The 27,386-nt window shown below is 44.4% G+C and overlaps 2 protein-coding genes across 6 annotated transcripts in view; both read left to right on the top strand.

The window, feature by feature from the left end:
* The window catches only part of si:ch211-288d18.1 (USP6 N-terminal-like protein), a 38,951-nt gene extending 37,586 nt beyond the window's left edge, over positions 1-1,365 (top strand). For all 4 annotated transcript variants that reach the window (XM_021606817.2, XM_021606816.2, XM_021606818.2 and 1 more), the window contains one exon: positions 14-1,365. In XM_021606817.2, the coding sequence (XP_021462492.2) occupies positions 14-786 (773 nt within the window). In that variant the 3' untranslated portion in view covers positions 787-1,365. The remainder of the gene's footprint in view (positions 1-13) is intronic.
* A 3,757-nt stretch (positions 1,366-5,122) lies between these two features.
* LOC110526159 (ankyrin repeat and BTB/POZ domain-containing protein 2-like) overlaps positions 5,123-27,386 on the top strand; it is a 30,428-nt gene continuing 8,164 nt past the window's right edge. The window contains exons 1-8 of one of the 2 annotated variants that reach the window (XM_036980438.1): positions 5,123-6,238; positions 20,928-21,077; positions 23,131-23,338; positions 24,081-24,233; positions 25,331-25,496; positions 25,697-25,786; positions 26,706-26,807; positions 26,957-27,189. In XM_036980438.1, the coding sequence (XP_036836333.1) occupies positions 5,371-6,238; positions 20,928-21,077; positions 23,131-23,338; positions 24,081-24,233; positions 25,331-25,496; positions 25,697-25,786; positions 26,706-26,807; positions 26,957-27,189 (1,970 nt within the window). In that variant the 5' untranslated portion in view covers positions 5,123-5,370. The remainder of the gene's footprint in view (positions 6,239-20,927; positions 21,078-23,130; positions 23,339-24,080; positions 24,234-25,330; positions 25,497-25,696; positions 25,787-26,705; positions 26,808-26,956; positions 27,190-27,386) is intronic. The other variant, XM_021606815.2, reaches the window with a different exon arrangement.

Below are 27,386 nucleotides of genomic sequence, written 5' to 3'. Positions count from 1 at the left end.
GTTTTATTTCTAGCCAAGCCAGATGAGCTGCCACAGAAGGCCCTGGGTTTGGAGCTACCTGTTCTGCTCACCCCTCTCAAGCCCCCCAGGGGAGTCTCCCCTGACCAGGGATCCAAACGACCAGGAGCAGGGGGTCTGGGTCTCCACATCATCACCTACCAGCCAGACATCATCTCCCAAGACGACAGCCCTTCCAAGGAGGACAGGAAGGACAAGGAAGCTCTCAACATGGAGGAAGAGGATGAGGAGGAAGTATCTCTTCCATCTCCAGACCCCATTCTCATCCACACCATCCAGGCTCAAGTTACCCCCGATGGGCCTCCCCAGGCTGGGGCTGGGCCACCACCTTATGAGCCACCAGGGGGTAATGAGCCCAATGTTATGGGACAACCTGCCATTCTTATGGTACTCCACAAAGAAAAAAGTGTTGAGAGCTCCTCTGGTCCAGTGGCTTTACCAGAGACACAGGTCGTAGTTCAACAGGGTACAAACACACCTCCACAAAGCCCCATGGAGGAGTCGACCGTGACTGCCCCAGTTTCCCCTTCATCCCTTAGCCCTCCCCAGCCACCCTGCAGGGTCCCCCGGACTCAGTCAGCACCCTTAGCCCAGGCTTCCCAGCGGCCTACGGGCCTGGCCCAGAGTGAGAGCCGTTCAGTGGGGGAGAGGGCGGAGGATGGGTACCTGGCCAGGCTTCTGGAGCAGGCCATGGCTCTGCCTAAACACAGGGCCCAGACAGGAGAAAAAGGAGAGCCAGGAGACCCAGAATGGCCAGTTCGATTCTAGAGCACTGCAATGCATTCTAAGTTCTAAGTTGTCTACACGACTGACATTGCAGAAACATAGTGTTATGTTGTAGGAGAAGCTGCCATAGTGGAGTGCCAAGGACAGTGCCACATTCTCTCCCATCATCGTGAAAGCATTACAGCTTACTTCATTTTAGTAGTTTTGTAATATTCTAACAATGGACATTATGTTTGCTTAGAGAGCCTTTGTAAAATATTTGTTAGTATAGTCTTATTTTACTATAGTTTTATTTTTGTATGTGGACACCTGCTTATCGAACATCTCATTCCAAAATCATGAGCATTAATATGGAGTTGGTCCCCCCTTTGCCTCCACTCTTCTGGGATGGCTTTCCATTAGATGTTGGAACATTGCTGCCGGGACTTGCTTCCATTCAGCTACGAGCGTTAGTGAGGACGGGCACTGATATTTGGCGGTTAAGGCTGGCTCGCAGTCAACGTTCCAATTCATCCCAAAGGTGTTTGATGGGGTTGAGGTCAGGGCTCTGTGCAGGCCAGTCAAATTCTTCCACAACGATCTCGACAAACCATTTCTGTATGGACCTCGCTTTGCGCACAGGCATTGTGATGCTGAAACAGGAAAGGGCCTACCCCAAACTGTTGCCACAAAGTTGGAAGCACATAATCATCTAGAATGTCATTGTATGCTGTAGCGCTAAGGGGCATAGCCCGAACCATGAAAACCAGCCCCAGACCATTATTCCTCCTCCATCAAACTTTACAGTTGGCACTAGGCATTTGGGCAGGAAGCGTTCTCCTGGCATCCGCCAAAACCAGATTCGTCTGTCGGATTACCAGAAGGTGAAGCGTGATTCATCACTCCACTGCTACAGAGTGTTGGAAAGTTGGCATCCTATGACGGTGCCACGTTGAAAGTCACTGAGCTCTTCAATACAGGCCATTCTACTGCCAATGTTTGGCTATGGAGATTGCATGGCTGTGTGCTCGAATTTATATACCTGTCAGCAACTGGTGTGTCTAAAATAGCCAAATCCACTAAGTTAAAGGGGTGTCCACATACTTTTGGCCATTTAGTGTATCTTCGTTTCTAGAGCAAAAGGCTCAGTCTGTAATGACCGTTTAGATGGTGAGTTGTCCAAATCCGCGACAGGATAGAGTCCCAGCCTAACGTTATTATACCAGGGGTTCAGAACTTCAGAAGGCAGCAAGGGGCCTCATCTCTTAGTCCATCATTTGAGGTCACTTGTGGCCAAATACCCAATATTTTAGGTGAAGTCCTAGTATAGATAGTATAGATGGATTTTGTACTGGTCATCCACAACAAAAAAAAAACAAGCATAGGCGAAGGTAATTGGTTCTAATGTACAGTTGAAGTTGGAAGTTTACATACACTTAGGTTGAAACTCGTTTTTCAACCACCCCACAAATGTCTTGTTAACAAACTATTGTTTTGGCAAGTCGGTTAGGACATCTACTTTGTGCATGTAAACAATTGTTTACAGACAGATTATTTCAATTATAATTCACTGTATCACAATTCCAGTGGGTCAGAAGTTTACATACACTAAGCTGACTGTGCCTTTAAACAGCTTGGAAAATTCCAGAAAATGATGTCATGGCTTTAGAAGCTTCTGATAGGCTAATTGACAGGAGGTGTACCTGTGGATGTATTTCAAGGCCTACCTTCAAACTCAGTGCCTCTTTGCTTGACATCATGGGAAAATAAACATAAATTGCCAAGACCTCAGAAAAAAAATTGTAGACCTCATGTCTGGTTCATCCTTGGGATCAATTTCCAAATGTCTGAAGATACCGCGTTCATCTGTGCAAACAATAGTACGCAAGTATAAACACCATGGGACCACGCAGCCGTCACACTGCTCAGGAAGGAAACGCGTTCTGTCTCCTAGAGGTGAACGTACTTTTGTGTGAAAAGTGCAAATCAATCCCAGAACAACAGCAAAGGACCTTGTGAAGAGGCTCGCAGAAACAGGTACAAAAGCATCTATATCCACAGTCCGAAATTTACATAACCTGAAGCCACTGCTCCAAAACCGCCATAACTACAACCGCAACTACACATGGGGACAAAGATCATACTTTTTGTAGAAATGGCCTCTGGTCTGATGAAACAAAAATACTGTTTGGCCATAATGACCATCGTTATTAAAAGGGGGGATGCTTACAAGCTGGAGAACACCATCCCAACCGTGAAGCACAGGGGTGACAGCATCATGTTGTGGGAGTGCTTTGCTGCAGGATGGACTGGTGCACTTCACAAAATATATGGCATTATGAGGAAGGAAAATTACATGGATATCTCATCTCAAGACATCAGTCAGGAAGTTAAAGCTAAGTTGCAAATGGACAAAACCCCAAGCATACTTCCAAAGGTGTGGCAAAATGGCTGAAGGACTACAAAGTCAAGGTATTGGAGTGGCCATCACAAAGCCCTGACCTCAATCCCATAAGACATTTGTGGGCAGAATTGAAAAGGCATGTGTGAGCAAGGAGGCCTACAAACCTGACTGTTACACCAGCTCTGTCAAGAGGAATGGGCCAACATTCACCCAACTTGTTGTGGGAAGTTTGTGGAAGGCTACCATAAACGTTTGACCCAAGTTAATAAACAATTTAAAGGCAATGCTACCAAATACTATTTGACTGTATGTAGATTTCTGACCCACTGGGAATGTGATGAAAGAAATAAAAGCTGAAATAAATAATTCTCTCTACTATTATTCTGACATTTCACATTCTTAAAATAAAGTGGTGATCTTAACTGACCTAAGACAGGGAATTTTTACATTTCAGGAATTGTGAAAAACTGAGTTTAAATGTATTTGGCTAAGGTGTATGTAAACTTCCGACTTCAACTGTATGTGACTTTGGGCTTAGATTTGTCATCTAGCAAGAATAATTCATATTTAAATCTCATTTTCTATACTTGGAATGTTTAAGCTTAAAATGAAAACATATTTTCTGTTATCATTGATCTAGCAAAAATGTATTTTCAGATTATTGGATCTTTGCTGTAATGTATTATAAAGCTTATTGGTAATTTGTATTTGTAAGAAAAGCAATATGTAGATATTTTGTAGTCATTGTGTTGTAGAATAAACACACTGAAGTTCTAAATACTGACTGTAGAGATTCTGTAGTAGTAAATAGCCTAATTATGATGTTGAAGTAGCCCTTAACATTTTTTCCAAATGGTTAGTGGTATATTGTACTTTAGCGCCACGTGATTTACTTACTTTGCTGACATCTAGTGGACATTTGGCGTATAGTGTTTCATTTGTCCACTGGCAGATGGTTGGTTAAATGAATACAAAGTTTACTTAGGTTCCCTCAATTCATCATAAGCTAAACTATTATAATCATCACTCATAAACTTGTTGTTAGAAGCCCATTATTTATTTACCTTTAAAGAAATTGAAAGGTTATTTATAGACTAAGCTGTCTAGGTCTACAGCAATTTCAACGGTAATGTTTTGCACTTTGCTATTCATCCACAGGAAAACGGGCTAAGGGAGAAAGGTTTTGTGTGAATTCTACATTCATGTTTGTACATTGATATGCCTTAGTTGTAAGGTTTTTGACAGTCAAAGCAAAACAGACGTGGTTATGATTAGTGTATAATCTATGCAATGAACCCCTGAGACTGTTCAATAATGATTTGTCAAATACATGTTTTCTAAATTTTGATTGTTTGTGTCTTTCTTTGTCGAGAACCAAAATGTTACATCTGTTGTTGAGTAATATTTTCAAATCAACCTACATGAGAAAGTATTCTGGAGTATTTTATATTACAGTGGTTCCCAAACCTTTTCAGTTACTGTACCACCAATTGAATTTTGCTCTGCCAGGAGAACCCCTGAAGTACCCCCTCATGTGCATTTTAGCAGGAAGTCTATGGTCTCATGAGTCTTCTCAAGTAATCCAATGTGGATTCAGTGGTCCTTGTACCCCTGGTTGAGAACCTCTTTTTTAGTAGAAGAGAATTAACACATATTTTAAGACTAGTTTTCTCTGGTCAGGACTCCGGGCCCTACTGAAATACCTTGTTCTTCGCTATAACTAGGGTCTAGGGTTTTTCCTGGTCAGGACAGGTCAACTGATCAGGAAAAACTCAGTTCCCTAAGAATTAGTGCACTGTTTCATAATTTCCACACGATGGCGCTGTAGATCTGTATCTGTATGCTGTTATTGTAACAGGATACCACTCCTGGTTTGCATAGGTTTCATTTATCTGATTGGTTCTGACCTAAATTGGTTCAAAGGGCTCTCAAAGCCGATTGGCGCGCGCAAAGGGTAACTCTCATTGGTCTCACTCCTCTAACGTTTAATGGTAACATTAGAACCAGCAGAGCAGTGCATGTGCCCGTGGAGCTGCGACTGGCAGCAGGCGAGACTGCGTCCATGGACAAACATCGACACTACTAGAGAAGTGATTGAATAGACTTATCTACAGTCATTTAACTACCTTAAACCATATATCTATACTTGGAGTGGAAACGTTCACGGGGTATATTTCTTGCAGTGCGTAAAAGTGACCTTCGAATCTCACAGAAAAGAAGCACGTCTCAAGAAAGCGACAATAATGTCAGGCACCTTCAGTCCCAAGATGACGAAAACCCTGGAAGATCTGAGTCTGGACTCGGGCTACGGAGCTGGGGACTCCTGCAAGTCCCTCAGCCTCTCCTCGTCCAGGTCCCGGCACTCCCACACCCACCCACACCGGGGGACCTGGTGGAACCAGATCAGCTCTCTGAGCAGTAGGAACGCCAGCTGGGACACAGTCAACACGGTGCTGCCTGAGGATCCAGAGGACATACTCTCCAAGTGTCCTCGTCTGCCGACGCTGGAAGAGGTCCCCTGGACCGACCAGGAGATTGCTGAAGTCCTGCGTAAAGTAGCAGGTGAGGAGATGGCTTTTTCCGGTGACGCAGTCAGCCGTCTCTCGCTGCTCTTACAGAGGGCTCTGGTTCGGATCTCCCGGGAGGCTCAGAGACTGAGTGAGCTACACCGGCGATGCACGCGCTTCGAGGTGCAGAGCGCCATTCGGCTGGTGCTGAGCTGGGGGCTGGCTGAGCGGTGCGTGGCTGGCACGGTGAGGGCCATTTCTCTGTACAGCATGAGCTCGGGCGAGACACTGCGTCAACGGGGCAAGTCCTCGCGCTGCGGGCTCAGCCTCCCGGTGGGACGGTTCTACAGGTGGATGGTGGATACGCGTGTGTCAGTGCGCGTGCATGAGCACGCAGCCATTTGCCTGGCCGCGTGCGTGGAGAGCCTTGTGGAGGAAGTGGTCGTGCGGGTGTTGATGATGGCAGAGGAGCGGGAGAGAGAGCGCAGGGGCACCTGTTGCCTGGTAAATATTGAGGTCCTGGACGGGGTCGTCAATGACGACGCGGAGCTGTGGGGAGTGATGCAGAACTACGAGCATCTGATATGCGGGAAAAATGCCAATGGTAAATGTGTGTGTGTGTGTGCGTGTATGCGTGCGCCCCAACCCCGATGACACAATATGTGAATCAATTATCACTTTCCCTCTGTCCATGCACTAAATACACACACCCCTTTCCAAGAATGATTTTCTTCTCCTATGACTGCGCACAATGGAATGGTTCTTCAGTGAACATGCATTCTGCTAATTCTCTCTGGCAGCTTTTGGAAGTCTAGCAGAAAAAAATGTTGTAACCTCAGGGATTTAAAGGAACAAAACAAAAGTCCACTCAGGCAGAATATTCGAGAGAGAGAGAGAGAGGCCCTTCTAAAAAACGGACCCCACATATGAGAAGCATGCATGTGTGTGTTGTCAGTAGCAGTGCTTGGGTAAAATCACTCAGGAAGCCAAGCCAGGAAAGATAAGCCTATCTATGTGTTGTGATAATTGCAATGTTTGCTCTGTAACCTGTTAGTTCATATGCCTCGCGACTGTTATATAGAGGCCTAAGGTCAAGACAGTAAGAAGAGAACCACACCTTTGTTTCATCAAAACTGGAGAGCATATTGTATGTAACAAACAGTTATGTTGGTAAAGTACGCAAATGGCTAACTTGAGAAAATATAAAGATACCTTAATAGAAAATGTCTTTAAAAAAAGTGCGTCACCCAGTAAAATACTACTTGAGTAAAAGTCAAAAGTAAATGTAATTGCTAAAATATACTTAAGTATCAAAAGTAAAATTATAAATCATTTCAAATTCCTTATATTAAGCAAACCAGTCGGCACAATTATTATTTATTTTTTAAATTTACGGATTGCCAGGGGCACACTCCAATGCTCAGACATCATTTACAAACGAAGCATGTGTGTTTAGTCAGTCTGCCAGATCAGAGGCAGTAGGGATGACCAGGGATATTCTCTTTATGAGTGTTTGAATTGGACCCTTTTCCTGTCCTGCTAAGCATTCAAAATGTTGCCAATACTTTTGGGGGACAGGGAAAATGTATGATTCTTTTTAAAGAATGTAGTGAAGTAAAAGTTGTGAAAAATATAAATATGAATAGTAAAGTACAGATACCCGAAAAAATACCAAAGTATTTTTACTTAAGTACTTTATGCCACTGGTTACATAACCTACAGCATGGTCAATCAAGTTAATATTTCCATCAAAAAACATGTTGACTACCCTACTTGTAGAGAAACGCCAATGCCATCCTCCTCTCTTTCATGATGCCGAAACCGTCATACAGTACACACTTTTAGTTGTTGTTGTTCTGGGATACCTGGCTAAAATGCATGCTCGCTAGCCTAACTTCCTTTCGTTCATGGGCTTGTCCAAATCCCTTTCTCCATCCATGGCATATTTAGGAAAGGTCCAAATTTAGCTAGCAAGACCTGAGGACAACAACACAACGAGATGCAGCGATTCAAGTTTTTTTTCTGTCAATTACGTTTGACTTGATGTGATGCGATGTGACTGGTGTGAAGCCAAATCCAAAATGGCTTCCCTTTGCCACTTTTGTTTTATGCATCAAGACTATTCAAAGCTGAGCTCACTTAGTTTAGCTCAACGCTGATTGGCTATTATTGTATACTTTTTATCAAGGGAGGCCAAATGCTCGCTGGCTTCCCTTGCATTCAATGCTACGGGCAGCAACAATATCATACTCTTTTTGATCAGACAGCATCAGATAGATGCTGTCTGGTCAATGATGACTCTCTGAGGTCATTAAAGATCCCATGCCACTTATCGTAAGAGTAGGGGTGTTAACCCCGGTGTCCTGGCTAAATTCCCAATCTGGCCCTCAAACCATCAAGGTCTCCTAATAATCCCCAGTTTACAATTGGCTTATTCATCCCCCTCCTCTCCCCTGTAACTATTCCCCAGGTCGTTGCTGTAAATGAGAACGTGTTCTCAGTCAACTTACCTGGTAAAATAACGGATAATTTTTTACAATTTTATTAAAAAGATGGGAGGGGGATGGGACAGAGGGGTGCTGTTCTGCTCGCTCAGATGCCTTCTCCATTGAGATACATTCAGCCTCTGGCGAACTGAAGCAAAATGATGGTACATTTTTTGGGGAAGCCTGGCTTCCCTTGTCATCCATGACTACATGCCACTGTGTGTGTTGTGTGTATGTTGATCAGAGCGCAAATATTTATATTTCATTAGCCACAGTGACTAGGGTGTGCTTGTGTCCACAGAAAAACATTTGTAGACTCATTCTATAGAGAGAGAGAGTGAGTGAGAGAAAGAGAATTGTGTTCTGGTTTTGGGGTTGACTAATAATGTTGAGATAATCTAAATGTCACCCCTGTTCCCTCTCTTTGTATGTCCTTGAAGTCCCAGAGCTGGCTAAATGCCCTAACTGTTACAAATGGACTCCATGGAAAAGCAATCACAGTGATAAGTGGTGAGGTCACTGGTTTCCTAGTCACTGGTTTCCTAGTACTCAGAACCATAGACCTACACTCTGCCACAAGTATGTCAAGGTTAAGGGGAAAGCCCCACAGAGCCCGACAGACAGGAAACAGTCATTAGGTGTAATATTGTAATGGAGGACTGGAAGTGGGAGATCTCCTAGGGTGCTGTGGTTAAGCCACAGTGTGTGTGTGTTTGCGTGCGTGCATGTGTGTGTGGCGGACTGAGAAACGAGGAGTTAAAGGAAGGAGCCATGGTTCACATCACCAGTCAGAACCCTAATTGGAGGCCAGTTAGGGGGTCCTGTTTTCCTAAACCAATCACACACACAGAATAGTCTCTTTTGTTTGTTCGGATAGAAATGTGGCTTTCCCATTTATACCATTGTATGTTATTGCACGGTACTCGATTACAGTGTTATTACTGTTTATATGTGTTCTACCTTTATCTGTACCTTCATCTGTACACAGTAGCCTCAGCTCACCCATCTTCCCATAGTGTGTTCTAATCAGAGGCGCAACTTTGCTTTTAAAAGTGGAGGGGACATAACCTGGCGGGGGGGTCTGGGGTCCTCCCTCAGATTTTTTTTGGCATCTAAAGCTCATTTTCTGCATTTCTACACAATCTAATATGACCATTTTGGGGTCACTTTGATTGTTTATTAACACTTCTACGTGAATGTTATGCTACCATGTTTATGGATAATCCTGAATGAATTGTGAAAATGATGAGTGAGCAAGTTATAGACGCACAAATATTATACCCTCCAAAAAATGCTAACCTGTTATTGTAATGGTGAGAGGTTAACATGTCTTGGGGGTATGATATTTGTGCGTCTGTACCTTTCTCACATTCATTCAGGATTATCCTTAATCATGGTAGCATCCACATGAAGTGTTTAGAAACATATTATAGTCTTATTTACAATAAAAGTGACTCCAAAGTGCATTTATGTTGGTCACAAAATAATCTGAAACACAACCAAAACAAACAGCAGAGTCACAAGCTTGATGTACACATTGCTTGATATGAATGTGGGACCAAATACTTAACTTTTTACTACTTGAAAAAACATACAAGTTAATTTGTCCCAATACTTTTGCTCCCCTAAACCAGCCTGTAACGGGTTTCGTCTTCATACGAAGGAGAGTCGGACCAAAATGCAGCATGTAGATTGCGATCCATGTTTTAATGAACAAACGTAAAACACGAATCAATACAAACACTACAAAATAAAGAACGTGATGAACGTAACGAAAACCTAAACAGCCTATCTGGTGAAAACACATAGACAGGAACAATCACCCACAAACACACAGTGAAACCCAGGCTACCTAAATATGGTTCACAATCAGAGACAATGACGAACACCTGCCTCTGACTGAGAACCATATCAGGCTGAACATAGAAATAGACAAACAAGACATGAAACATAGAATGCCCACTCAGATCACACCCTGACCAATCAAAACATAGAAAATACAAAGTAAACTATGGTCAGGGCGTGACACAGCCAGCCTTCACATGAGCATAACATATTGAAATATGTCCCTTTTTGTGTTTTACACTTCCAAGGGAGGAATTATTTCTGAGTGCATGATTCAGTTTCACTGGCATATAGTATGTTCTACGGATGGCCTTAAACTGCAGAAATTTCTGTCTGAGATTATATGAACATGACTGGGCATTCTAACATACATTCATTACCCTCATCAGGAGTCTCTCCCAGGTCTTCCTCACATTTTTGTTTTACATATTTTGTGTCATCAAGAAAAGCCACTATCAACCGCTAATACAGTTTAGAGGTCAACTTTAGAGGTTTGTCAGACTGCCTTAAAATAGTTCAAATCTTTGAAGCATCTGGCTTGTCCACTGTTTGCTACACAGAGTGAATAAAGTGTTGCATCTGCCAAAGTTCTCTTCAACTGCCTGTCACCATTTGATACTGTTCAGATGACACATGACAAAGAATTACCTTGGTGTACATTTATACATTATATTATCCAATAATAAAGTCAATAGAACCCAACCAAGCTGCACTGCTTCTTGACACAATACCCACTTAACCCGGAAGCCAGCCGCACCAATGTGTCGGAGGAAACACCGTACACCTGGCGACCGTGTCAGCGTGCACTGCACCCGGCCCACAACAGAAGTCGCTAGTGCGCGATGGGACAAGGACATCCCTGCCGGCCAAACCCTCCCCTAACCCGGATGACGCTGGGCCAATTGTGAGCCGCCCCATGGGTCTCCCAGTCGCGGCCGGCTGTGACAGAGCCTGGATGAGCGATGAGATAAGACTGTAACTACCAATTGGATACCACAAAATTGGGAAAGAAAAAAATGTGTAAAAGAAAAATGGAACTTTGTATCCATTTACTGATTGTTATAATATACTGTAAAATTCACCTGAGCTCCGTACACTGGTCTTCCCTGGCTGTTTGACCCTGCTGGGACACCTGTCACCATCTGATCCTGCTAAGACATGATGAGAATAGTGTTGTGTACTGACTGTGCACCATAACAGTGAAGCTTCTAGAGCTGTTTATTACTGTCAGTGTGAAAAGTAGGGAATTAGCTAAGGAAACTGACAGATCGGTAACGTTACATTGCTATACCAAAGTGGATCAGTTGATCTAATGGTACATCAACTGGCGAAATCTAGCCAGGTGAATTTACTTCTGTTGAAACCGGACAAAACAAAAGCTAGAAAACATTTCCATACGCACAACAGCTGTTAGATACTGCTACCTGACAGATAGCTAGGCCGAAGTTAGTTCATTCACTTCAGACAGAACTTCAGTCGAGTGGGGATGAGACATTAGCTAATGTTGCATGTCAGTTACACTACTAGCTCAGCACTAGGAATAAATACATTTTTCCTGTTGAGTCAAACAGCAGTTACCTTAACAGCTACATTAGTCAAATAAAGAGTAGCCAGTTTATGCTCTGCTTGCTTTTACAACGTTGAGAAAAAGCACACAGACAACAGCTGCCTCTGGACGCTCTGTGGTGTCCACGCAGTCCTAAATCCAGCTGGCTGAAACCACCAAACATCTTATCCGACCGCTCTGAGGTGTCCACATGGTCCTAAAGCACACTGATGCTGGATTTTGTATTACAATGCAATGACAAAACTGGGGGGGACAACATTTTTATTTCAGAATGTGGGGGGGTCATGTCTCCCCCATCCCCAGTGAAAGTTGCACCCCTGGTCCTATTGGAATTCATTATACAACGGGTGGGTCTAATCCTGAATGCTGATTGGTTAAAAGTGGATTCCAGCCGGAATGATCATTATTTCGACTTGCATGTCAACGCAATTGCTCCTGTACATCCTCAAATAATCATGTAAGTAACGTCAACAACTAATAGCAAAGTTTTCACTTTGACATTTACTTAATTATAGAGTAATAGCATATTGATGTTAAACCAATGTTTTATATTATTACACATTCATGTGTGAATTTTAACACAATTTTGAGTCAAATTAACTCTGAAAATGTGACACTACCTGTAGAGTAACTTTAACACTATGTAGACTTGGACCAAATGTTATCTGAAACAGTGTTGAATTCAACTCTATAGGTGTTAACTTAACACTTTTATTTTTACTGTGTGGTACTGTCTGGAGTACCCCTGAAGTATCCCCTCATGTGCATTTTTACCAGGAAGACTATGGTCTCATGAGTCTTCTTAAGTACCCCCTGTGGATAGGTACCCCCAGGGGTCCTACCCCTGGTTAGGAACCACTGCTCTAAACACTACATACACGGCTAGAGTCCAGCATTCCGCTCTTATACTGGGACATAGGTTTATGGCTCTCTGGGTTATGCTAAAGCTTAAAGGAACTGTTAATAAAGCACACACTAGGTGTTGATTATTGCATTTATGGGGGAAAGAGTCCGGTTTAATGTTACTGTGAAGCTGACATTGGTAGATTGGCAGGTGCTGTTACTACAGTCATGAACAGGTCTAGGAGAGGATGGAAGGAACTGGATATCTAGTATTCTCTCTGTCTCTCTCTCTCTCTCTCTCTCTCTCTCTGTCTCTATCCCTCCCCCTTCATATTCCTTTCTCCGAGTGCCCCTCTCAATTTTAAGTACATCTGACCTACACTCAATATGATCAAATGACCATGACAAATGATAGTACCTAACCCATAAACTTTGTGACAGTAAATCCAACATAATCGATTCTCACTGTGAAACCAGATAAGGTGCTTCCTCTCACGAGAGGGTCTGTTCTCAGCATTCTCTCTTCTCTGCGCTGTCCACACACACAGCTTGGTATCTCATCATCATCCTCCTCCTCTCAGATCTCTATAACAGCAGGCTCATACTGCCTCTGCACCATGACATCTCATATCATCTTGTATGCCTCGTTGTCTTCCAGAGTAGCGGTTATCCCTTTATAGTTTTTACTACTCTGTTTGAAAAGGGTCATGGTTTGTGTTGACTGGGAAGCTATATCATTTAGTCCTTTAAGTTGGACGAGTCCACAGTGTGAAGAGAAAGTTAAGTGCTAGTGTTTCACACACAGTCTCGGTTTTGGGCGGGGAAAATGTTGTTTTTGACTAATCCGGAAAACAGTTTAACTTCCTAGTTATATCACGTTTTAGGGAAGACCCAGATGCAGACTGTGTCGAAGTAACACAAGTGTATTACTAGAATAGGGGGCAGGCAAAACGACAGGCCAAGGGCAGGCGGAGGTCGGTAGTCCAGATCAGAGTCCAAAAGGTACAGAACAGCAGGCAGTCTCAGGGTCTAGACAGGCAGAGGTCAATAATCCAGTGTGATGTGATAAGGTACAGAATAGCAGGCAGGCTCAGGGTCAGGGCAGGCAGAATGGTCAAAACCGGGAAAACTAGAAAACAGGAACTAGAAACAGACAGGAGCAAGGAAAAAAACCCTGATAGGGTTGACGAACAAAACATACTGGCAACAGACAAACAGAGAACACAGGTATAAATACACTGAGGCTAATGGGGAAGATGGGCAACACCTGGAGGGGGATGGAGACAATCACAAACGCTGCACATCACGAACATGCTTCCCTATTCCCCAGCTGATTGCCCTCGCCAGGCACGAGGTGGGAAGAATGGTCTCGGGTTTCAAGGTTATAGCCGTGGGGCTATAGCGGCTTGACAGCGCATCCAGCTTGACATTCTTGGATCCCGGTCGGTATGAGAGGGAGAAGTTGAACCGGGCGAAAAACAGGGCCCACCCAGCTTTCCTGGATTTGAGAAGCTTGGCGGTGCAGAGATATTCCAGTTTTTTGTGGTCGGTCCACACAATGAGCAGATGTTCCGCCCCCTCCAGCCAGTGCCTCCGCTCCTCCGAAGCCATCTTCACCACGTGAAGCTCACGATTCCCCACATTGTAGTTCCTCTCCGTGGCGTTGAGGCGATGGGAGAAGAAGGCACAGGGATGTAACTTGAGGTCCAGGGTAGAACGCTGGGTCAGGACAGCCCCCACTCCGACATCCAAAGCATCGGCCTCCACCACGAACTGGTGGGACGGGTCAGGATGAACCAAGATGGGATCTGTGGTGAAACAGTGTTTGAGATCCCGGATGGCCCGGTCAGCAGCTGGGGACCACGTGAACAGAACCTTGGGAGGGGTGAGTGCAGACGGGAAGCCAAGGTGCAGTAACTCCGGATAAAGCGACGAGAAAAGTTGGCGAATCCCAGGAAACGTTTCAGCTGCACCCTGTACGTAGGAGGCTGGGGCCAATCCATCACCGCTCTCACCTTCCCTGGATCCATCTGTACACTCCCTGCAGCGATGATGTAACCCAGGAAGGGGATGGTGGAGTGATGGAATTCGCACGTCTCTGCTTTCATAAAAAGCTGGTTCTCCAGGAGGTGTTGGAGAACCTGTCAGGAACATGTGCTCTTGGTCGAGTCATACGAAGACGAACCTGGTTCAACATGTCATGGAGAACATCATTAACTTCTTGCGTCGAGCAAACCCGTATCCGGGAGCATAATCATAGCCTCAAGCTCATTACCATAACGCAACGTTAACTATTCATGAAAATCGCAAATGAAATGAAATAAATATATTCACTCACAAGCTTAGCCTTTTGTTAACAACACTGTCATCTCAGATTTTCAAAATATGCTTTTCAACCATAACTACACAAGCATTTGTGTAAGAGTATTGATAGCTAGCATAGCATTAAGCCTAGCATTCAGCAGGCAACATTTTCACAAAAACAAGAAAAGCATTCAAATAAAATCATTTACCTTTGAAGAACTTCGGATGTGTTCAATGAGGAGACTCTCAGTTAGATAGCAAATGTTCATTTTTTCCAAAAATATTATTTGTGTAGGAGAAATCGCTTCGTTTTGTTCATCACGTTTGGGTAAGAAAAAACCACGAAAATTCAGTCATTACAACGCCAAACTTTTTTCCAAATTAACTCCATAATATCGACAGAAACATGGCAAACGTTGTTTAGAATCAATCCTCAAGGTGTTTTCACATATCTATTCGATGATAAATCATTTGTGGCAGTTGGGTTTCTCCTCGGAAGCAAACAGAAAAATACACGCAGCTGGAGATTACGCAATAATTGCGACGGAGGACACCAAGCGACCACCTGGTAAATGTAGTGTAAAATGGTCAATCTTCCAATGATATGCCTACAAATACGTCACAATGCTGTCGACACTATGGGGAGTCTAAGTCTAAGCTCATTCGTGACCCATTCACAGCCATATAAGGACTCATTGAAACACAGCGCCTTCAAAATCTGGGGTACTTCCTGTTTGAAATTTCATCTTGGTTTCGCCTGTAGCATCAGTTCTGTGGCACTCACTGACAATATCTTTGCAGATTTGGAAACGTCAGAGTGTTTTCTTTCCAAAGCTGTCAATTATATGCATAGTCGAGCATCTTTTCGTGACAAAATATCTTGTTTAAAATGGGAACTTTTTTTATCCAAAAATGAAAAGAGAGCCCCCTATATCCAAGAAGTTAACCAGAGCCGGGTACACAGATGGGACGTTGGTAAGGCAAAATGGCATGACCAGGTCCACATAGTGACCGCTGGCCATGTTGAAGGTAGTCTTCCACTTGTCCTCTTCCCGTATCCGCACCAGGTTCCGTTGGTCCAGCTTGGAGAACACGGTGGCCACCTGGACCGGCTCGAAGGCCGAGGAGATGAGTGGAAGTCGGTAGCGGTTCTTCACTGTGATGTCTTTGAGGCCCCAGTAGATGCACGGGCACAGGGTTTTGTCCTTCTTCTCCACAAAGAAGAACCCTGGGCATGCGGGGAAGGCAGAAGAATGGATGAACCCTGCAGCTAGGCAGTCCTCAATGTAGGTCTCCATAGCCTTCGTCTCCGGACCTGACAGAGAGTACAGTCGTGGTGGTGCCTGGGAGAAGGTCAATCCCACAGTCATAGGGTCAGTAGGGCGGAAGCGAAGTGGCCTGTGCCTTACTGAACACCTCCCAGAGGAACTGGTACTCGGGAATAGTGGAGATGTCCGGGACAACTTCCGAGCTCCCAGGAAGACTACCTGGGCAGGCTGCACTGACTTCAGTCAATGAGCATGGCAGAACGGTCTCCAGCCCATGACCAGTCAATAAGGGGATTGTGTCACTGGAGCCAAGAGAAACCAAATACCATGGGAAACTGATGAGACTTAATGACCAGGAATTTGATCGTCTCGCTGTGGTTCCATGTCACACGGAGGTAAATGGGGGTGGTATTGTGGGTGACCCGGCATATAGAGCACATGTCCAGGGCTCTAATGTCCATGGGAATGGAGAGGGGCTGAGTGGGGATACCCAGCTCGGACGCCAGGGTAGCATCCATAAAGCTTTCATCTGCCCCAAAGTCAATGAGTACCCGGAGAGATTTCGACTGGTTCCCCAACAGCAAAATTGCATGAAAATGGGTGTGAGTAAGGGGAGAGGAAAAGTTATCCGTATGGCCCACCAGAGTACTCGCTCCTACCGGTGAGCCTGGTCTTTTAGTGGACAGTTGGAGACGAAATTACCAGTAGTCCCTCAATATAGGAAACTCTTAGTGTGAAGCCTGTATAGCCGTTCGGCTGGAGACAGGCTAGCTCTGCCTAGTTGCATTGGCTCGGGAAGAGGTGAATAGGCAGACTTCGGAGACTCTCAAGGGAACTCGGGTAGCCTTGTATTCTCACGGCAACAGAGCTGTCGTGGACTTCCGGGATGCCTTGGAGACGAGGTGGAATCCTTGGGCGGGCAAGTGAAATCGAATCTTCTTACTTCATTCCCGTAGTCGCCCATCAATCCAAATGGTCAAGGCAAGCTCATCCTTTAACCTCTCTGAACCACCCATACTGGATGCGGGATAATTGTCATCAGCAACGCTGAATAGCATAGCTCCACAGTCAAATAATATTACTAGAAAATATTCATATTCATGAAATCACAAGTGCAATATTGCAAAACACATTTTAGCCTTTTGTTAATCCACCTGTCGTCTCAGATTTAGAAATTATGCTTTACAGCGAAAGCAATACAAGTGTTTGTGTAAGTTTATCGATCGCTCGACAAAACAATAAGTACACTTAGCATCAGGTAACTTGGTCACGAAAATCAGAAAAGCAATCAAATTAATCGTTTACCTTTGATGATCTTCGGATGTTTTCACTCACGAGACTCCCAGTTAGACAACAAATGTTCCTTTTGTTCCATAAAGATTTTATATCCAAATACCTCCGTTAGTTTGGTGCGTTATGCCCAGGAATCCACCGGAAAGAGCGGTCATGACAACGCAGACAAAAATTCCAAATGATATCCATAATGTCCACAGAAACATGTCAGATGTTTTTTATAATCAATTCTCAGGGTGTTTTTCAAATATCTATTCGATAATATATCAACCGGGAGAGTTGACTTTTCACTAGGACTGGGAGTAACAATGGCCGCCTTTCTCTTTTGCTCACAATTCACTCTGAGAGCCCCCACCTATCCACTTACGCAATGTGGTCGTTCATGCTCATTCTTCAAAATAAAAGCCTGAAACTATGTCTGAAGACTGTTGACACCTTGAGGAAGCGATAGGAAAAGGAATCTGGTTGATATCCCTTTAAATGGAACAATGGGAGGCTATGGAACATGTAGTTTTCAAAATAGAAGCCACTTCCTGGTTTGATTTTTCTCAGGGTTTCGCCTGCAATATCAGTTCTGTTATACTCACAGACAATATTTTGACAGTTTTGGAAACTTTAGAGTGTTTTCTATCCCAATCTGTCAATTATATGCATATTCTAGCATCTGGTCCAGAGAAATAGGCCGTTTACTTTGGGAACGTTATTTTTCCAAACATAAAAATAGTGCCCCCTAGCTTCAAGAGGTTCCTCCGATACTCCGTGCAATGACATGTCGGACAGTGATTCCGGGTTCCAGGCACTCTCAGCTGCCACGGTGGGTAACCAAGAATTTCCATGCACCTGTAGGCAGCAACCTCAGATCACATTTAACCCTACTGTTATATGATTGATTACAAGCCCATCATAGTGCCTAGTGTCTGTTACACGATTGAAACACCCTTACTGTGCTTTTGTAAGGCAAATGATCCTAACGACCATAGATGTCAGATGTCAACACCAAGCCAGGACATGCAGACTGACCCCTGAGCCCTGTGTCCATATCCAACAGGTTCCTTCCACTCTAACCAGCATTCTAACGCTCTCTCACTCTCTCCCTTTATGCCCTCTCTGCATTTCGCTGCCTTTTTCTCTTATTCTACACTCTTACTTTTTAAATAGTAAAGAATTAAAGGTTATTTTACCATTACTGCATAACCCCTTTGAGCTAATGCATTTTAAGAAATGTGCAGGACATCTGGTAAATCATGCGCTTGTGTCAAAAGGGGGTTTCAGTAAAATTTGGGTAGCATATGTGTAACTCAGGGTAGGATTGGTCCCTATGTCTCCCCTCTATCCATACTGCTGTTTTAGTCTGACCAAACAGTCATGGCATTATGCCCTGCCACAGAAAGGACATGTTGTGTGTCACAGAAAGGTGACTGTGCCTCTGTTTTCACACACACGCACGCACGCACGCACGCACACACACACACACACACACACACACACACACACACACACAGGAGGAGGGAGGTAAAGGAAATAACGTAATCACTCATGATTAGGCAAGTAAGCATGGCTTGTGTTCACACACACAGTAGCCGTAGCCTTGGGGAGTTAGCAAGCACAGGTAGGGTTTGGAAAACACTCAGTTGTGCTTTGTACCCCCTGAAGACTGGTCTCTTGTTGTGAATGAATGGACTATAATGAACAAATACTTGTTCAGATGGCACACATGACTTTTTTTCCCTAACAAAGTAGCTAGGGTTAATCAATGTAAGTTACTCCTAAAGGATTATATTTCATTATGCTTCGACAACCAAGAAAATATTTATTTCAAACCAAGATAAGTCTTTTTTAGAACACCTGGACTAAGTCAGTTGGATTGAGACCCAATTGGGAGTTACGGACAGTTTATCTTTGTTTGTGGCTTAAGCTTAGTTTGTGAACCGAACAATTCATTTTTGGTGTGCTTTACAATTGCTACCAATAGTCCCGTTATAAATATTGGATTTCTTTCATCCAAATGAAAGCTTCCAGTTGTGTTCGATAAAAGTTACAGAGTAACTCCTCTCACACACTTAACATACACAATACACACAAAAATATACACCCATATCTCAGAGCAGACTTATTGCTGGTGGTGAGTCTGAGGCTGTGTGTAGAGTCACTGATTATACATGATTCGTTTTGAGGTTTGCCAGTGTGGGGACCGTGGTGTGAGGGAAGATAGGTGGGGTGTGACTGTGTAATGGTGTGTGTGACTGTGTGTCTGTCTATGTGTATGGCTTATCCACTTAGTATGGGGCGGAGTGTGGACAGTGGTTGTGGGTTCAGTTCATCAGGATCACTCTGAATGCTCTCCTAAGGTGCATCCCAAATGGCCCCTTATTCACTTTATAGTGCACAACCTTTGACTAGGGCCCATAGCGCTCTGGTCAAATGTAGTACACTTTATAGAGAATAGGGTGCCATTAGTCATTCATCATCAATACGTCATACACAGCCCTCTCCCACACTCATATAAATAGCTGAGTAAGACTAGTGGCTTGGGGGAGGGAACTTTGCATACTAAGCCTGTAGAGAGCAGAGCTATCGTAGCTTGGCTTTAGGCTTTTGGTGCCTTTTCCATTGTGTAAAATACAAGAGTGTCAGCAAATACCCATCTCACACATTGTGTTTGTGTGTGCATGTGTGTGTGTGTGTGTTTGGCTGTGTGGGAGTATGTGTGTGTGCGTGTGCGCATGCGTGTTTTATATTTGTGTTTCTAGGAAACCTCCCTGTAAGGGGTGATTCTATTTGGGAGTGGGTGTGTGTCATATACTGTCCAGATTGCTGACTTTGTGGCTTGTAGGGCTGTAATTCTCTGTGGGAGAAAGCAATAGATTAGTTAAAACCCCTTTTGGTCAGGGCAGTAAATGGTTGAACGTTCCATTACTACTCTGTTACTACACTCTTAGAATAAAAGGGTTCCAAAAGAGTTCTTTGGCTGTTCCCATAGGATAACCTTTTTTGGATCTAGGTAGAACCTTTTTTTTTCCTAAGAGTGCACCCTACAGACGAGAATCCAATTTTATTTGGGGTATGGTAATGATGTGATCACATGCGTCAAGGCATTACCTGTCTCATTTCCTGAAGGTTTAAATGAAAGGCTAAATTCTAATTTTAAAGGTGGGAGTATATATATATATATATATATATATATATATATATATATATATATATATAGAGAGAGAGAGAGAGAGAGAGAGAGAGAGAGAGAGAGAGATTAAGAGCTTGTAAAAGAGTACAGAGAGAGGTGGTATGTAACTAAACATTTACCCTCACCCCATGTCTCCTCAGTCTTTTCTCTCTCAGAGTTAATCTTAGTTCATAACCAAACTAAATCCGATATGATCCCCTCATTATTCTCCCTGGTTACAGAACTGTCCTGGTAACTAGTAGTGCATTCAACCTTCACCTCCAACGTAAACGTTTTATATAGTCCGTCTGTGGTCCTGGTTGTTTCTGTGCAGATGCCGAGCCATGGTGGCAGATACTGACAGCGTTAGTGTGAGTTGAAACACTACATTAATGCTTAAATAGCTTGAGATCTTTGAGGGATTTAGTAACTCATTATGAGTAAATGTTCCTGATGTCTTCTACCTTTTTATATATAAAAAAACAACAACAAAAAACATTTTTGCGTGTACCCTTTTGTATGTACAGGTGAGCTATCCCTGCCAGCCCATGTCAGTCCATACACAAAGGATTCCCGGGCACCAATGGAGAGCAGGGAGGATGCCTACGCCCACCTGGAGCTACGTACCTTGGAACAGTCCCTTCTGGCCACATGCGTGGGCAGCATCACAGAACTCAGTGAGTGTGTGTGTGTGTGTGTCTTTGTCTGTGTCACATTCTCAAGCTTCACCCTCACTCAAACACTCTCAAACGTATCACATACCCTCTTCATTTTACATTCAAAGATTCCCTCTCTCACACACTCTTTCTCAAACACTCACATCCTCCTCTCGCTTTAGTCCTAGCCAGTGAGGAACTATCTGGTCCTTACGCAACGTGATTCGTCAGCCTCATCTAGTCGGGAGAAAGAGACAGTTGCAGGCACAGACTCCTGCTGACCACGTTCAACCTTATTCTGAGTAGAGGGCCATCTTTCACATTTAGAGAGGTACCAGCTGTCAACTCCAACATCCCCAGTCCCTCTTGTTCTTCTGTTGTTCATCTTCATTAAAACGCGGGCGCCTAAGTAGGGCAGCACTGAACAGTGTTTTGAATCCATCCGACTGTCCATTTGTCTCATGTAATTCTTTTAGAATGTGAACTTACGTACACATACAACATTTTAAAGTGCTGTGCCTCACCTAGCTAAAGCCTCTCAAATAGACAAAAAAACGTTTCTAGCCAACAACTAAGGCCGGGATTCAATCCCATCATGCTTTGTTGACAATGCTCCTTGTAAAGGCAATGTTCCAGTGCTCGCAGAGACCGCATTCATGGTAAACGTATGTCGGCTCAATCGGAAATGATCTTTCAACGGCGCATTGTCGACAACAGCGGGATTGATTTGAATCCCGGTCTAACTCTTTATCCACAATCTAGTAGGGACTGGTCAGGAAACACAGCTTTACGGATTATGTCAAAGCTAGCATTGGTAGAAAGGATGACAGACAGACGATGTTGGTGTAGATAACAACACTGGTCTCAGGTCTGACGATAGCATAATAAAGTTAACCCTGTTCACTGTCTTTAAAAAAAAGAAATCTGACCCTTGGTCTGTCTCTACGGTCCCTTCATTAGATTCAGACAGGGATGTCGTATCCACAGAAACATTAGGCTATATAACAGACTACTGTGTGTTCCCAAAACACAAGGGCACTTTCATGTCAGCCACAGGGTGTTATAGACCCCCTTGCTCTCCCTGCCCCGCCCCTCACACACACACCCCAAACACACGCACACACACTCCCCTGTTTCCACAAACCAAACAAATTCCATGTTGGTTCTTTCTTCTCTGTTCATCTTGGGAGTAGCACCTAGCGAAACAGTGCACACACTTGTTCATTCTTGGAGCCCAAGCGCATTAATTAAATGGGAGAACATACAGTTTGTTTCACCATAAAATAAATCATAACTGTGGTGCTTATTGCCATCACTAGAGATTACACATAGTCTAGTATATCTAGCCATATGGATATACAGTACATACTGTAAATATGAACTGTAAATATGAACCAAAACCTGCATATACTTTGACAGACACTGTGGCTACTTCAGGAGTCTTAGCATCATTAAAAAAGGAGTTGTCGTTTTAAGATTATAATCTCTTTCACATGAGCAGATTCTCTCACTGCTCTCTGGTTGCTACGTTTAAAACCTAGCGTCTCTTCTTTCTAATGCCTTCCACACATGTTGCGGGATAAGGGACTGCGATAGCTACAGCCGAGGACGACTATTCCTGATTTAAGGGTCGACCAGGAAGGACGTGCCGTTGAGCCCAGCTTAACCCAACTCTGCTCCCAAACTTGCCCTCTAATGAGTTTTATCGGAGACTCGATCATTGAACCGTTCCCACTGTCTCATCTGTAAAGAGATATAATAAGACACAGAATTGATTGACGTAAGACTAACGATACATCCAGCTGCTACCTGTGATATCTGAGACAATGTAGGGGAAAACGTACAATGTGGCTCTGTCTATTAAGTGTACTGACAGAAGTTGAAAGTCCCACAGCTTTGCATTACAAATGCATTGGTAAGGAAACCAATAGTGTATACATTGCATTGTGGGTACTGCAGTACATCATGCTACAACTACAGGTCTTAACAGAGCATGCGTAGCTGAGGTTTTATGGATTTGTATCAGATGATGATGTGTGTGATACTAAATGCGTGTGTGACTGTTTCCTCTCAGGTGACCTGGTGTCACGGTCCATGCACCACATACAGCGCCTACGCGCAGATAGCCACTCCCTCAGCCCTATTTGCCCAGCGAGTCAGCATCCAGTATTCTGGGCGCCCGATGCCATGCGTACCCTCTACTACTTCCTGTCTAGCCCACAGATGGAATCCCTGGAGAACCCAAATCTAGAGCCCCCCAGGATGGCCCTGAGCAGAGAGAGGTAAGGGCTGTGTGTGTGTGTGTTTGCGCATGAGTGCTGTGTGTGTGCGTGTGCATGTGCCTTCTTGTATTCTTAGGCACACAGAGATATTGTTTCCCTCCACCTGGTACCAATTATAATCACAGGCCCCATTAACCCGTTAGCTTCCAGTTAGACTCGGCTCTGTGTCTCTGTTGAGGCCTGTGATCTCAGTAACCATAACCAGAGAGGAAGAGGTGAAGCGAGAGGTTTCACCCACCAAAATCTGTCCAAAATAAGCCCAATGTCTTTCTATGGGCTTATTTTGGACCTAAGCTTGTCGCCTGCTTTTCTGCCTTTGGGACAACGGCTCCCATTGTTAGGGCGGAGACGTGAGAATCTAGACATTATAAACATATCTCTGCCATAACGACCAGCCTCTGTGCTCTGGGGAGGTGAAGAGACCACATGTTCTAAAACAAGCGTCACATCAGGGAAACAGTGTTCTCTTTACAGTCCTTTGTTAACAGTGAAAGGGTTCCCTTTTTCTCAATTGGGGCAAAATTTATGGGAGGTTGCTACATCAACACACATTAAGAAAAACACCCTGCGTGAACCTGTTTTAGGCCACTGCAGGAAAAGGTTAAGTAGTCTTTATTGTACCAAAGGTTGAGGAATTGGTCCTTTATGCCAGATTTGAAGGGCCTTGTGAGGTTTTTGAGTCATTGAGGAAAGTTAATAAATTATATAACTTCATTGCTTGAATCTTTGCTCCTCCCCCCAGACTGTTTATGCTCCTTCCCCCTCTGATGGAGTGGATACGGGTTGCCGTGGTGCACGCGGAGCACCGCCGCAGCCTATTGGTGGACAGCGATGATGTCAGACAGACCGCCAGACAGCTCCTCCCAGGACTGGACTGTGAGCCCAGACAGCTGAGGTAGAAAACACACTGAGCATTGCATGTTTAATGACATACACTTGCATGTTTAATGACATACACTCACCAGCCAGTTTATAAGGTACACCCACCCATCTAGTACTGGGTCGGAATCCCCTTTGCCTCCATAACAGCCTGAATTCTTAGGGGCATTCTACAAGGTGTTGAAAACGTTCCACAAGGATGTTGGTCAATGCTGATACAATGGCATCACGTTGCTGCAGATTGGACGGTGGTACATTAACTCTGCGAACAGCCCGTTCCATCTCATCCAAAAAATGCTTTATTGGGTTGAGGTCTGGGGACTGCACAGGCCACTGAAGTAAACTGAACTCGCTGTCATGTTCCAGGTGATGTTTTTCCACTCCTCAATTGTCCAGTGTTGGTGACCACGTGCCCACTGAGCCGCTACTTCTTGTTTTAGCTGATAGGAGTGGAACCCATCTGTTGCAATAGCCCATCCGTGACACGGATCAACGAGTTGTGAGTTCCGAGATGCTGTTCTGCACACCACTGTTGTACTGCTCCGTTATTTGTCTGTTTGTGGCCCACCTGTTAGCTTGCACGATTCTTGCCATTCTCCTTCGACCTCTCTCATCAACAGGCGGACTTCGCCCACATAACTGCCACTGACTGGATGTTTTTTGTTTTTCGCCCTTTTCGCTTGGGTCACTCGTTTTGCCCACTCAGATGCTAAATTGAACAGTAACTGAACGTGTCAATGCCTGTCTGCCCGCTTTATATAGCAAGCCACAGCCACGTGACTTACTGTCTGTAGGAGCGATCGATTTTCGTGAACGGGTGTACATGTACCTAATAAACTGGCCAGTGAGTGTATATTACTGTAACATGCAATAGAAAGATGCTGAACCATACTGTTGACTTGTGAAACAGTAGGCCTACTGTCATTATTGAAGAGTTATGCATGTTAGAAGTTTTCATTGTAGCCTCTCTCTCTCTCTCTCTCTCTCTCCCTCTCTCTCTCACTCTCTCTCTCTCTCTCTCTCTCTCTCTCTCTCTCTCTCTCTCTCTCTCTCTCTCTCTCTCTCTCGCTCTCTCTCTCTCTCCTTATCCTCTTGTCTCTCCCTCTCTCCCAGGCCTGAGTGTTGTTCCAGCTCATTTAGGCGTCTGGACTCTAAGGCTGCCACAGAGAAGCTTCAGCTGGATCTGGGCTTCCGCATGCTGACCTGTGGCAGAGCGGACCTGATTGGTCAGGCCACACAGCTACTGGGACCATCAGGGGTTAACACTATGGATGACCAGGTAGGACTGGGGATAGGGAATAGGAGATACATGGTGGGGATAGAGGCAGGAGTTGGGGAGAGGGGTAGGATATATACATATTCAGACATAAGACTGACAGGTTTTGACAGGGAAGGTAAAAGAGGCGTGTCAGTCTTCTGATTGTATGTTAGAGAGTGTAGAGACTGTTCAGAGTAAGATGTGTGTTCTCTGACCTACAGGGAATGACCCCTCTGATGTACGCATGTTCGTGTGGAGACGAGGCTCTAGTCCAGATACTGGTGGAGGCTGGAGCCAACCTGGACCTGGCGGTGAACACTTCTACTCGAAAGATATTAGCATAATATGATATAGATAGTGTATCATGTAATGGGTTGAAAAAATCTGGTAACTTTCTGGCCTTCTAGGCAGAGTTGCAAAGGAAAAGCCATATCTCAGACTGGCCAATATTAAAGAAAAGATTAAGATGGGCAAAATAACACAAACATTGGACAGAGGAACTCTGCCTAGAAGACCAGCATCCTGGAGTCGCCTATTCACTGTTGACGTTGAGACCTTGTGAGACGAATGTTTCTCAAACTGGACACTCTAATGCACTTGTCCTCTTGATTAGTTGTGCACCGGGACGTCCCACTCCTCTTTCTATTCTGGTTAGAGCCAGGTTGCACTGTTTTGTAAAGGGAGTGGTACACATCTTTCCACGAGATCTTCAGTTTATTGGCAATTTTTTGCATGGAATAGCCTTTATTTCTCAAAACAAGAATAGACTGATGAGTTTCAGAAGAAAGGTCTTTGTTTCTGGCCATTTGAGCCTGTAATCGAACACAAATTCTGATGCTCCAGATACTCAACTAGTCTAAAGAAGGCCAGTATTATTGCTTCTTTAATCAGGACAACAGTTTGCAGCTGTGCTAACATAATTGCAAAAGGGTTTTCTAATGATCAATTAGACTTTTAAAATGATGAAGTTGGATTAGCCAACACAACGTACAATTGGTACACAGGAGTGATGGTTGCTGATAATGGGCCGCTGTACGCCACGGAATGTAGATATACCATTAAAAATCAACCGTTTCCAGCCACAATAGTCATTTACAACATTAACAATGTCTACACTGTATTTCTGATCAAGTTGATGTTATTTTAATGGACAAAAAAAAAGTGCTTTTTTTTAAAAACAAGTGTACATTTTAGACTTAGATATCGTAACGTTCTTCATTCTTCTCTCAGGTTCCCTGCTGCTCCCCCAGACAGCCCTCAGTCCACCCAGACAGTCGTGGTTGGGTGGCCCTCACCTTCGCTGTGCTGCATGGACACCTCTCAGTATCTCAGGTGAGTCCTCACTGCCCAGTGGAAAGGGTCTAACACAGTTTCTTAATCACACATCTCAGACTTGATAGTGCTGCCCTGTGGGAAGGTTTTGTGTGTGTGTGTAGCGTAGCGTAGTACTAACCATTTCTCTGGGTTTCCGTGTTGTATAGCTGCTGTTGGAGGTGGGTGCAGACGTGGAGGGGACTGCTGTGACTTCCAGCCAGGAGAGTTCTGCTGAGACTCCTCTGCAGCTGGCCTCTGCTGCTGGAAACTATGAAATGGTGAGCCTGCTGCTGGCCCACGGGGCCGACCCGCTACTCAGAGTGCATGATTGGAACGCTCTGACATCCCCGCTCTACGAGGACATGAACTGCTTCAGCTACGCCGCTGCACATGGACACAGGTAGCTACACCTGTCGAACTGGTCCAGCTCCACCTGTCGAACTGGTCCAGCTCCACCTGTCGAACTAGTCCAGCTCCACCTGTCAAACTGGTCCAGGCTTGGGTTATGTCTCAATAGTCTAAAGCGTTGTCCTTTCTATGTCTATTACCTTCAGTCAGATCTGAATATATGAATGGATACTCATCCTCTACTCTCCT

Source organism: Oncorhynchus mykiss, chromosome 6 (assembly GCF_013265735.2).
Source record: "Oncorhynchus mykiss isolate Arlee chromosome 6, USDA_OmykA_1.1, whole genome shotgun sequence".
Lineage (NCBI taxonomy): Eukaryota > Metazoa > Chordata > Actinopteri > Salmoniformes > Salmonidae > Oncorhynchus > Oncorhynchus mykiss.
This window is presented reverse-complemented; position numbering and strand designations above follow the sequence as displayed.